General features: G+C 39.8%; 2 protein-coding genes across 2 annotated transcripts; both read right to left on the bottom strand.

Annotated features, from left to right (window-relative positions):
- Positions 1–4,326: 4,326 nt before the first annotated feature.
- On the bottom strand, positions 4,327–8,674 carry sft2d2b (SFT2 domain containing 2b). Its single transcript, XM_014971150.2, has 8 exons — positions 8,452–8,674; positions 7,235–7,324; positions 7,051–7,136; positions 6,597–6,678; positions 6,484–6,519; positions 6,349–6,407; positions 6,180–6,209; positions 4,327–6,096 (listed from the first exon to the last, which is right to left on the bottom strand). The coding sequence occupies exons 1-8, from the start codon at positions 8,521–8,523 to the stop codon at positions 6,060–6,062; spliced, it is 492 nt and encodes a 163-aa protein (XP_014826636.1). The 5' UTR covers positions 8,524–8,674; the 3' UTR covers positions 4,327–6,059.
- A 113-nt stretch (positions 8,675–8,787) lies between these two features.
- Positions 8,788–12,851, bottom strand: LOC106906064 (uncharacterized). The gene is made up of 4 exons (XM_014971149.2): positions 11,718–12,851; positions 10,123–10,347; positions 9,945–10,043; positions 8,788–9,837 (listed from the first exon to the last, which is right to left on the bottom strand). Exons 1-4 carry the CDS (start codon positions 12,018–12,020, stop codon positions 9,730–9,732), a joined length of 735 nt encoding a protein of 244 aa, XP_014826635.2. The 5' UTR covers positions 12,021–12,851; the 3' UTR covers positions 8,788–9,729.
- Between the last annotated feature and the right edge of the window lie 10 nt (positions 12,852–12,861).

Raw genomic sequence — 12,861 nt, 5'->3', positions numbered from 1 at the left:
AAGAGATACTCAGCCATTTGTGCTTTAATGTCTTAATGTCTTGGACGAAAAGGTCAATTAGCAGTTCTACCTCCAACATTTACCGTCCAATTAAGAGTCTTAAAGGTGAAAGTCCACAGGGTGACACCCTAAAGCCAAAAGTAATCAACCCTCTGCCTAATAACAGGTTGTTAATCAAATCAGTTGTTCATGATTCCTGGTAACGACTTTTTAACTCACAGCGGAGGAACTTTGACCCCCTTCTCTCAATCGACTGAATTCAGGGTCTTAAAGTGGCAGCATCACGTAAAATATTACTTTATTTTATTTCTCAGCATGTTATAATGTTATTCCCTGTATTGAGAAATCATTTAATCTCCATGGCAACCATTCGGCAGTTAAAAACGTCTGGGTGGACCTAGCCCCGCCTTTGAGGCGCAGCTACTCCCCACTCCTTCAGACTAGCCAGCAGCAATTAGCAAACAGCTGGAGCTCATTGTAGGAGCTGCTGCTTAGAGCAACGCTGGTAAAAACTTTAATAGTTGTGATGACTTCCTGAAGGGGGAGCTTCAGGAAGAGCAGGGTTCTTAAAGAGACAGAGGCCCAATTTCAAAGCGCTAAATTACACAATCAAATTTCTTCAAAGTCATATTTAATAAATATAAAGTTTTTATGTCAATTGAAGGTAACTTAGTTACTTGACTATACTAGAAAATGTCTGGTAAATACATAGTAGTGCCCCTTTAAAACTAGACTTTGACTAGGCCACTCTAAAATGCAGAGGTGGGCTTGTTTCTATGCTTTGGGTCACCGCTCTCCTGCAGTACCCAACTGTTCTTCAGACCTGAACCTCCTCAGTGACCAAGTCTTAAGCAGCAAAGCAGCCCACAGCATGACACTGCCACCATCGTGCCTGCCTGTAGCCCTGATGTTCTACTTCTGAAATGATGTGTTGGTTCTGCAGCAGGTCCAACAGAACTCGTCTCATCAGTCCACAGAACATTTTCATCAGGCTGATTTTTTCCTCCTAATAAATATTTTTTCCAGGTTTTTTTTACATCAGTTTGATGATCTGAAACATGTAAAAAGTGAAACTGGAGGAAATCAGTTCAGGTAAAAACCTGACAGCTGTTAAATTATTCCTGTTGGTTCCGGATCGGTGCAGAAATCTAGACCGGTTCTGGTCCAAACTCTGCCTTTTATCTGAGTATTAATAATAATGAGCTGAAGGTGAAACGCAGACAGCATAAAAATTAAACAGCTCAGAGGCTTCAGTTTATTTAACTGAATTAATGAAAAATAGCATTTTTGAAAATTAAAATTTTTGACCTGAAACCAAAAAGATGCTTAAATAAAAACATTTAAATTCAGATTTTAAAATTTGCTGCTTCAGTCATAGAAACTGAACAAATCTGAAGTTGGTCTGATTTTAATTTATTTCCACATTTTGAATGAATCTTAAATATTTTCCCAGAGTTTTATAAAAACTAACATAAAAACATTTTCATTCATCTTAACTAAACTCAGGAGTTTGTTTGGGTTTCATTAATTAAAATAAATATGTGGTTCCAGAAATACATTTTATTGTGAGCAAAAAAAATCTTATTTTCTGCTTCATCACATAATTACACTATGTTTTAAGATAATTACGAAATAACATTGGTTTAATAAAAAAACTTTACTTTGATATTTATATTTTAATTTGTGTTTTTTTAAATGTGGACAAAAGCTTCTAATTTAGACAAGAATTTAAATTTATTAAAATTATTTCAAATTAATACCCAGAAAATTAATTATAACACAACATAACTTTTATTATCAGTTTTGTCTGAATGAAATAAAACAAAGTCTACAACACAAAAATGATCAAAATAATGTAAAAATATCTAAACAATAAAAACAAATGTAACTAAAAAAATTTAATGGAGTATATATATTAAAATATTTAAATTATGTAAATGTAAAATATGTTCAAGAAATTAAATTCAACACATTTTACGGATTTTACTTCATTTTTGTGGATTTAAATAAAATCTGAGAAAAAAGCTCATTAATTCCTTTAAATCATATTTTTCTTCATAAGGCAGATAAGTGCGTCTGACTGGAGTGTTTTCACGGCAGCGTTGCGTCGCTGCAGCTGCTCTGTTATTAAACTAAATGTAGAAAACAAAAAAAAATCAGATTTTAAAGGAAAAACTGTGACAAACATGTCATTAAAATATTTATTTTATATAAATTTACAGCAAAAACTCCAGAATAAAGAGATAATTTCAGTTTTTATTTGGTGAAAAAGATCTAATGTTTCTTTCAGTAAAGATGTTAAATTAATCAAAATGTTTTATTTTAATTAATTTAATGAATTTAAAAACATTCAAATGTGTAAAACTAAGGAAGAACATTCTTTTTAACTTTTTTAATTTGCATATTTATCCTCATGAAATTAATAAAAACACATTTTCATCCTAGAACTAGAACAGACAGAAATAATAGATGAAACTGACCTGAGAGGTTCTGATCCAAAGTGTTGAACACAACAAAGTACCGATGAAGGTCTGACCGGAGCCGGCTGCACACGGGTCTGCTCGCTCCACCCAACACACACCGCCTCACTTCAACACACACACACACACACACACACACACACCGCTCAGCTCTCACTGCCCTGAACGGCCCAAACACTCACAGAACCGCCTGCAGAACCAGAACCAGAACAGCAACAATTAAAACATAAATCACATTTAGATGAAAAAATGTTTGATTTGGAAAAAGTGAAGATATGAAACTGGACCAGGAATGAAAACCAGAATCTATAACCTATAATCTAGTTTCAGCCGTTAAAGAAGTCCGAACTCTGTTCGTATTTCTGAGACAAAACCAGAACCCGTCCACCTTCTGTAGGTTGAGATGGTTCTGAAGAACTGCAGTCCAAACTCTCAGAACCACAAGTCAGGCACAGATTGATCCGTAACTTAAATGTTGAAGAAAATCTTTTGACCTGAACTCTTCAATCTAACAATTTTTTCTTCTCCTCTTAGACTCTGATGGAAAAAGTTCTAGACGTTATAAAAGTCCAAACATTTGGACTGTTTCGCGCTCTTTGAGCCTCCAGGATCTCAACTAACTCGACCCAAACCAGAAGGGAACCAAAGGCAGCAGAACCATCGATGGTGTCGCAACTAGAACCTCTGAGATCGTCTACGGAGGATCTGTAGAAACTTCTCAACAGCTGGACATTGGATCGTTGACCCAAACGGTGTGAAGCCTCAACCAGCCTGGATTGAGTCAGATGGACCTTCTCTACCCTCCTGCAATAAAATAAGAGGACGGGTCACTGGTACCAGAACTGGAAAGCGTGGCTGATGCCTTTTTCCATCCGTTTTAGGAACCAAACGTGTCACCAACAGAGTAGCAAGATGGCGGATGCCTTTGTCACTCCCTGTGTCAGTTTGACAGGCCCATTTAGCCCGATAAGAACCAGAACCTGTCCTATATCTGTTGAGAAACAATTGATTCCTGGAGTTTTAAATTTTACCCAGTCTTTAACATATGGCCTGACGTATGTAATGCAGCAGAAGTTTACCGGAAATTACCTACGCTATAAACGACCATCTGATCCAATCCGAACAAGATGGCTGTTAATGTTCGTTCAATATCTGGAGATGTGGCCAAAATGGACTGAACAGCTTCCTTCACTAACTTCACCGCTATTGTCAAAACCACAGGCAGACTGATTCTAAAAGAAAATCAGAACTTCTCCTTCTGTTCACTGATTGGTCCAGTCAAAAAATAAATAAATAAACCGGAGACAATCCAAGTCAAAGGGAGAAAACAAGAAAGCAAAGGCCAGAAAATGGAGCATTGGGCGACGTCACGGTTGGCGCTAAAGAGTCCGGTACGCCACGCCGCCCAACTGGAACCTCGTTCTTCCACTAGATATCGGTTCAGAATCACGTGAACCAAAGATCTCCAGATCAGATAGATGTTCCGGTACCATAAAGATCTGACCTGAAGAGACAAAATCTGGATTAATCAACTGAAACCTTGATGAAGCTTCAGTCGTCTCTGGATCTTCTCCCTCCTCCGGGTTTAAATGTCACCCAGCAGCGAAGAAGAAAAACACCATAAGCTGTTTAGAGCAGCATGTAATGGAGAATAGGTCAAATCCAAGTGGAGAACATCTGGAAGCGCACACAGTGGACATCTGATCTGCAGTCGGGCTTTAATCAGCGGGCGGAGGTGGAGGGTGGAGATTACTGGCTTTAAGGACTTAGCAGGCATAAAGACGACTGGAAGCAGGCAGCCAGGTAAACACAAAGCTCAGGTAGAAAACATGACTGTCTCACACACTTTGGCTCAAAAATACATTTATTCAGATCCAACAGGAAATACAAAAAAAAAAACAAAAAAAAAAAAACAGGTGAAATGGTTCTGGAGAAACCATCTGGACCCAAAACCAGAAGGTTCAGAAATATGAATTCAAATGAGACAAACAGAAAAATGTTTTCATGAAAATAAAATCACCTTTCAGTTCCTCACCGGGACTGAAGGGGGCGCTAGCTGTTTCTGATAGAAATCAAGCTAACGCTTACAGGAAGGAGGAGCTCTCAGTGAAATGCTCCAATTTAAATAATTTATGGAAATATTTCAATGAAATGTTAAGAAAAATCAATTAAATGTTGTTAAAGCAGGAAATATTTACAATCATTTATATAAAGGAATCAATTAATAAAATAAATCAGATGAAATGCATCCTATAATAGTTAAAACTCCAACAGGAACGAAGGAACATTAGTGGATTTGTTCTCAGGCAAAATTAGCAACCAGGTCAGAAACCACAAAGAATCAGCTCCTCTGCAGCTGCATAATAATAATAATAATAATAATAATAATAATAATAATAATAATAATAATAATAATAATAATAATAATAATGAAATGTTTCATGCCTTCACACTAAATTCAGTATTAATAATTATAATAACAGCTTGACCCAATAGAAACCTGCTTATATGGAACAATAACAGGACCAAATAAAAATCAAGACAAATCAGAAATAAATAAATTTAAATGATACAAATATTATCAATTCAATAAAATTCTCTTCATGTTTCCATTTTCTTCACCTTTTCTCATTTCTATCATCTTTTTTATGCTTTTGTTTTTTATTTATTTCACTTTTCTGACCTTTATGTTGTTCCAAAAATAGAAACCTTTGTGAACTGTCCTTAGAAATTTGGGCAGGTTTGACCCATTCAGGACCAACTGAATTTGTTACAGTAACACATTAATAATAACAGGCTCACATTCAGACACTGAAGTTATGATTATAATACAAACTCTGAATAATTCAGCAAATCTGAAATGTTTTCTGATCAGATAATTAAATATTATAAAACAGCTGAAGCTTCATTGGTTAGGTGACTGAAAGCAGGCGGATACCAAAATGTTTTCATCAGATTTATGTGTTTTTCTTCATGAATCAATCAGGTTCTAATCAAATGTCAAAATGTTTAATTGTAACAAAGGTCAGAAGCTCCTGATAAAAAACTGCAACAGCAGAAATGTGACCAAAATGCTTTAAAATTGTAACCTGTTCATTTATTTTTTACAATGTAGAATTAGGGTCAGACTAAAAGAATTTAGTTTATCGAAATTATGAGCATGAAGTTGCAACAATATGAGAGTGACATCATAATAGCATGAGAATAAATTCATAATAGTACAAGAATAATGTCCTTTTTTATTAAAAATGATTTTTCTTGTAATTTTGTGACTTTCTTCTGTTAACATTACATTTTTATTCTGATATTCTTGATATTAATGAAATTCTCTTAGTCTGGCCCTAAAACTCCACTGTAGTTTTAAATATTTTTTACTTTTTGATTCATATTTTTACTCAACCGGTGCTTGGTTGTTCTGTAGTGTTTAATTTCTAAAAGCCTGAATGTGAAATGTGAAAACAAAAGGTGCTTTATTTAATGTTAAAATGGAAAATTAAATAAAATGTGCTTATTAATAAATAAAAACCCTGATTCCTGATTGGATACACACCCTGGCATCCTGCGTCCTGATTGGTGGATCTACATGCAGATGGAGAACAGCTTGGTGACGGCGTCTCTGAAAGACAGCAGGTGAGACCTGGTTAGCTGGTTCAGATGGGTCAAGGTGGGAGGAGCCTGAGGCCTCAGGTGTGAGCTTACCTGGCGAATGGGATGTAAGACAGGCCGTACCTGAAGCACAGACAGCAGAGGTCAGACTGGTGAGGCAGGAACCTGTGTGTGTGTGTGTGTGTGTGTGTGTGTGTGTGTGCGTGTGTGTGTGTGTGTGTGTGTGTGTGTGTGTGTGTGTGTGTGTGTGTGTGTGTTTTACCAGGTGAAGGCCAGAAACTGCAGCACGCAGAACAGCAGCGCCAAGCCGTTGTTCTTCCACTGCAGAACCAGAACCACAGAGTTCTAATAACCAACAATAGAACCAGGATGTTTTCACACAGAGTCCGATTCTCACCCAAAACGCAGCGCACAGAGTCAGAACCAGGCAGACCTGCAGACACAAACATCAGAGTCAGAACTGGAACCAGAACCTGGAACCGTTAAAATGAGCCAAAGGTTGGTTCTGACCAGCATGATGGCGGTGGCCAGGGCTCGGACCTTAGCACACATGTTCTTCAGCTGCCGTAACGGACCAATTAGGAACATGGTGCTGAAACGACAGCCAATGGGAACAGTTTCACCACAAGGGGTGACATTACAGCAACACACAGAACTAGCAGCCATCTTGGCAGGCAGTTGCTAAGGAGTTGCTATGGCAACAATAAAAAAAATCTAAAATCATAATAGAGTAATAGTTAGAATGTACTTATATTGTTCCTAAGTTAGATAGGAACGAGGTGAAAGCTAGTTCTGAGCTTGTGACTGGTTTATTGTTGTCATAGCATCTGCATACCAAAATGGCTACCATTTACAAAGTTCACATGAGAACTACACCCAGTTCCATCTGCACAGCTCCAGGACAGGTTCTGTTTCCATCAGAAACTAAAGGTTCTGCTCAGTTCTGGTTGGTTCTGGTTGGTACCTGGCCAGAGCGCAGAGGTTTCCTACGGTGTAGAGGACAGCGAACACAGGAAGTCCGAACCCTGGGATCCACAGCAGGCAGGTGGCCTGTTGGACACACAACATGTCCTCCATCAGGGACAGAGAACTCGGCTCACTGGAATATTAAATCTGTTAATGGTTATAAAGGGATAATATTTACTCACCAGTATGGAGCAGACGGCCCCCAGTATGAAGCAGATGAGGAAGCCCTTCATCCGGGTCCCCCAGGCCAGAGTGGACGCCTGATTGGCTCTCTGCAGGCGTGATGTCATTTATCATTAAAAACCTTTAATGCAACTTATTAAAACAAACATTCTGCACATATTTTACCCTGTTAATAGTCAAATATGTAGATATTGACCAAATGTAGACCCAAAGTCTTTGTCATAAACCTAATAGTAATGTTGGAAAAATTTAATCTGTACAGCTGTAACTTTATGAAGCTAAAACCCAGATTTAATTAATTCTTAGCTTACGTATTTTCATATTTGTCCAGTAAAATGTAAAAAAAAAAATACAGAAATTTGTTTTCTTTTACATTTTACTGGTTGTAATATGGCGCAGTTGGTAGAGCCGTTGCCTTGCAGCAAGAAGGTTCTGGGTTCAATTCCTGGCCCCAGTCTTTCTGCATGGAGTTTGCATGTTCTCCCTGTGCATAGTGGGTTTTCTCCGGGTTCTCCGGTTTCCTCCCACAGTCCAAAAACATGACTGTCAGGTTAATTGGCCTCTCCAAATTGCCCCTAGGTGTGTGTGCATGGTTGTTTGTCCTGTGTGTCTCTGTGTTGCCCTGCGACAGACTGGTGACCTGTCCAGGGTGAACCGGCCTGAATGTCAGCTGGAGAGGCACCAGAACCTCCCGACCCCACTAAGGGACAAGGGTGTAAAGAAAATGGATGGATGGTTGTAATACATCTTCTACGTTCATTTGTATAATTTATTATACATATCTTGTATGCATTAAAAAATTAGCTACACAATATAATTTAAAATATTTGTTGCTTTCTTCCTTATATGGCACCAGAAGCTCACCTTACCTCAGAACGATAACAGCAGCGGTTTCTGATGATACAACTCCTTTTAATTTAACATTCTGATATATATATTTTTTTGTTATTACATATACCGAATTATGTTATGAGGTCTTATTGATAAAGAACTCTTAGATATCCTGTGAAAAACAGCTAAATTAAATGTAGTCCTGTAGCATCGTCATAAACGGGGTTATAAAGGTTATATCGGAGTAAACAATAAACCTTTTCCTCCGTTTATAATGTAAAACTAGGATTTAACATCTGAGTCTAGTTCTAACTCCAGTTTTAGCTTGAAGCCTGTTTCTCTATGGTTTCTAACTGGTTTCCTCCCAGTAAGCGGCTAACAGCACCTCCAGTATGCCGCTCCCATCCGAGCTGCCGCCGCCGTCCTGTCCGCCCAGAACCTGCTTCAGTTTATCCATTAACCCGGTCTCCTTCCAGAACCGCCGCAGAACGTCCAGAACCTCCCCAGCAGTCCGCGGGTCGGTGGGTCCAGGTAGACCAGGTGAGGCGTCAAAGTTTCCGGCAGGGGGAACAGACTTTTACCTCAACAGGTGCAGCACTTCCGCCTGCAGTACCGCCTCTGGCCACAACGCGTCAGAGGGAGGCGCTGTTTCACCCCGAACATTTATATGAGGAAAATTTTGTTGTTTTTCCTTAAATAAGACAATTTCTTCAAATAAAACTAAAATAGCTATTTCTTTATTAAAGCAAAAGTACCACTTTACATCCTCGGATGTTTTTATACAATGTTAAAGCAAAATGCAGCCGGCACCCATGTTTATATGTAATTAGTCAAAAAACAAACAAACAAAGAAACATTATAACGTAGATAAAGCTGTAAAAAATAAAACAAAACAAAAAATTACAATGAGGTTACAGCTGTAGTAATTCAGCTTCAACATTATTCACTAGTGTTTTCCAACCATAGCTGCAGTTTTATTTCATAAAATATTTTCTTATTTAGCAAGCCTTTGAGAACATTTAAAAACAAGCTCAAAATGCTGAACAGACAAGCAAATCTAGCCAATGCAGAAGAAAACAGTGTACAAAATTAATTGGTAAATAAATATATTGTCTCAATAAAGAAAAAGTCCTTTAAATACATGGTCAGGGAAATGTAGCCTGTTTCCAGAAGGTTTTAAATGTTTTTTAGTCATGAGTAGATCTTCAACTGAAGAAGAACCGTCCAGTCTGGGCCAATGGGAATCACTGGGAGAAGCTGGTTTGACCATCAACTCATAGTAGGTGTGATTCATTGAATGATCTGTAAGGTTCTCCACTGTAAAACTTTTAAAAACCAGTGATAACACTTGTCAAGGATTTCTGGTGTAAAATCAGGGCGATGGGGTCCAGTGGTGTTGCTCTGCTATGAAGGCAGGCGGCTGAACCGTAGAGAACTTGTTGGTCTTGCAGTTAAAAACTCATCCAGCCCAACAAACAGAGCATGAGGAGACAGACATGGATCGCTCTCAGAGACCTGTAGCAGTAGAAAGACTTTCACCTGGAAGAAGTCTGTCGTCACAGCTGAGCTTGTAACCAAGTGCTCCTTTCAGAGGATGGGTAGCGGATATCTGTGATGAAGTCAGAGGACCCGTTTGAAGACATAGTCCAGTCTCAGGGAGGCCTCAGGGGACCTTGACCCTGGTGGAGCTCCAGTAGAGAGGCTGAGGTATGCATACCTGGACGTGGCAGGTTGGACAGGACTGTTTCCTCCACAGCCATTCCTCTATACACTGCAGGGAGACACAACAGAAACTCCTTTACCAGGAAGACTTGGCTAAAACAAGTGACTAAATGAGGTCAGCATAGTAGGAGAGTGTGTTCTTTGTGGGTGTGTTACCTCTTTGTGGAAGGTGTGTGTACACTGCAGCTCTCTGGTCCCTCCTGATCCTTGGCTTAAGTCATTATGACAGATCAGACACATGCTGTACGCATCGCTCTGCAACACACACATTTCATTCACATAAACTCTCTGAATCACGTGTGGAGCTGAGGACATCAACCTGCTTCCTACCCACCAGTGACATGACGTTCCGTCTTCTGAACTGGCCCCGCCTCTCAGGAGGCACAGCTTCGGGGATGGTGGGAATGAGCGAGGGTCTTCGCTCCAGCGGGGGGACGGCGGCTTCCTGTGTGGAGGGAAGGAGGCGGCGGGAGGAGGAGCGTCGCAGCAAAACCCTGGCCGTTACTGGAGCACATGTGGAGGAGTGAAGGCGAGACAACTGCATGGACGAGAGGGTGGCCTGGACACAGATGATCGATCAATCAGCCTATTATCAGTTGATCAATCTATTAAGAATTAAGTTCCAACAAACAAACAAAAAACAACAACAATCCAACCAAGTCCTATTTGTCTTGTTTGGTTTCAGTAGCTGTCAAGGCCAGATTAGATGCTCTCAGGTCATGTTTCTGTCTAACACCCAGATGAACCGCGGTGCTGCACCCTGAGCCGAGTGACCCAGAGCTAAATACAGCAGTGAAGAAGCTCTGAAGGGTTGACAGCCAACGCAGCGTTTCCCTGCTCTCACTGCGAAGGAGATCAGAGGCTGTAAACCCTGGGAGGATTGAAAGCTCTGACTATGAAGTGAACTGATCTGACTGTTTAAGTCTCCTGGTCATCATTGTTGTTGTTCTGGAAGAACACAAACATCAAGAAAGCCCTCCACATCTGTAGATGCTGCAACTGGGAGCATGTTAAAGCAAATAGGAGGACAAGAAAAGAGTCAGGAGGTTCAATATTTATCATCAGTAGTTTTAAAACATTTTAGGTGTTTTTTGGGTCCCATCCATTTTAGTTAAGTTTGTTCTAATCTTCATGCTTTTCTTTCATCACTGAACAAAGAGCAAAGCAGATTTTTAACTGGTGTTTCACCATCATTTCACACAGCTGGGATTTATTTCAGGTTGAGTCAGTCAGTAAGACATCCAGATGTTTCAGCCCTTCAGTTTTAGGGTTAGCCTCAGCTTCAGTGGTTCACCTTCACCAGATCGCCATGAGGAATCCCTTTCATGAACTTCTATGAGGCTTCTAGGAATAATCTGATGAAGTTCCTTCACGTATACCTGTGAAGATGAACTGAAACATCTGGAAAACCCAAAGAGTTGTTAAAAGAACTGGTTTTACTGGTCGACAGAGACCTAGCATTACCCAGAGTGCAGGGAAAACCCTTAAAATCCTCATTTAGCATCAAGTTGCCTTAATGTCATTTGAAGCCAACCTTGAGGAAAACTGAGAGTTTCAAAATCTTTGATCACTAATGATAGAATTCAATGCCTAAAGTTAATGATGAACTGATTACTAATAAGAAGTAAAGGGATAAAAGGTTGTCATCCAGTAACTCTGGAGCCTAACCTCTCTGTCAACATCCAGGCTCATCCAGACTTCCAGACTCTTCCATAAGACTTCATATCTAATCCCATCGTTATGTTAGGTAACCCATCTGTTGACCTTGGCAAGACACAGAGACCATGAAGTTAACCAGCAGCTATTCTGGACCCTGGAACAGAACCTTAGGATGTAAGAACCTTGGACCAGATCCAGAAGAACCGAACAAACATCTGGCTGATTGGGAACCCATCGTTAAACCATCAGCTACACTTTGTGTTTTCTTACCGGACAGGGCAAAGACGAGCGGCGGTCAACCCTCATCTGGTCCGGCGGCTCAAAGCTGCACCTGCTTTCAGGTCTTCCTCCCTCTGACTCCCCATCCTCCTCATCCTCCTCCTTCTCTTCCTGCACCTGCTTCTTCTGATGTTCTCCTCCTCTGTACTGCTGCATCCAGGCGTTGAAGATCCTGGCATCTTCTTCTTCATCCTCTTCTTCCTCTTCCTCTTCATCCTCTTCTTCCTGGTCTTCTCTCAGAGGGAAGGAGTCCTCAGCATCTGAAAACACATCTTCCTCTCTGTTTGGATCCATCTGCCTCACCAGCACCAACTATTGGGACTGAATGTTTGATTATTCAGCAATAATACAACCAAAGTATGGTTGAAGTCCACTGTAGGCCCCAGCAGAGATTAGGTTAGCTGGTTAGCATAGCAGCAGACGTAGAGGAGCCAGTAAGACGAAGGTTCATCCAGGTGGTGGACTTGTTCTGCTGCTTTCAGCGCCTCCACACATCCATCCTCAGCTGTTCTTCTGCCCGTTGTTGCTTTTCTTTGTGTTTGTTTCTGCAGAATGTGGCGCTCTGACCTCAGGTCTGCTGTAATCCCTTTAGAGAAGCCCTGGAGGAGGAGGTGGAGGAGATTACACCTGCTTACAGGATCTGTGTCACATGAGCTGAAAACACCTCGCTGCTCTTCAGCTGCTCATTGATCATCATCTTCATCGATCTGATAAACGCTGGTGTAATAAAACCAGCTCCAGTCACAGGTGAGGTTCTGAGTCAGTGCATTTTCCTCCTCTTGTTCTCTTGCTACATCTAATCTTTCTGCAAAAATATAAATCATAATGTAACACACACTGAACCTATTAAACTACATGTTTGACATACTTAAAGAATGAAAAATAAAACAGTTACAGAGAAATCAGATCTGGAAATCAACATCAAAACACCAGCTGTAATTTCGTTTTCAATTTTATCCCTTTTGATAGGGATTTTATATGACTATGTGATAAAAAAATTTTTTTGGGGGATCTTCAATTGTACCATATTAATAAACACAAATCTGTTTAGAAAAACAAAGTATATCCCTCTTGGAAACTTCACATCTATATTCTACAAATGTATAATGATAATAATATTTATTGCATATATTTA

This window comes from Poecilia mexicana, unplaced genomic scaffold, assembly GCF_051168715.1.
Source record: "Poecilia mexicana isolate PSO_F unplaced genomic scaffold, ASM5116871v1 scaffold_2, whole genome shotgun sequence".
NCBI classification, from domain to species: Eukaryota; Metazoa; Chordata; class Actinopteri; order Cyprinodontiformes; family Poeciliidae; genus Poecilia; species Poecilia mexicana.
This window is presented reverse-complemented; position numbering and strand designations above follow the sequence as displayed.

Bases quoted from the DNA above. Each gene is read 5' to 3' on its own strand.
- LOC106906064 (XM_014971149.2), bottom strand. From the start codon at position 12,020: ATGGATCCAAACAGAGAGGAAGATGTGTTTTCAGATGCTGAGGACTCC. The intron at 10,044-10,122 runs GTGGGTAGGAAG...TGTGTGTTGCAG, and splicing joins GACGGAACGTCATGTCACTG to AGCGATGCGTACAGCATGTG. The intron at 9,838-9,944 runs GTAACACACCCA...GTCTCCCTGCAG, and splicing joins CACACACCTTCCACAAAGAG to TGTATAGAGGAATGGCTGTG.
- sft2d2b (XM_014971150.2), bottom strand. From the start codon at position 8,523: ATGGATAAACTGAAGCAGGTTCTGGGCGGACAGGACGGCGGCGGCAGC. The intron at 6,520-6,596 runs GTCAGAACCAAC...TTGTGTCTGCAG, and splicing joins TGGCCACCGCCATCATGCTG to GTCTGCCTGGTTCTGACTCT. The intron at 6,097-6,179 runs GTAAGCTCACAC...GCTGTCTTTCAG, and splicing joins TCTTACATCCCATTCGCCAG to AGACGCCGTCACCAAGCTGT.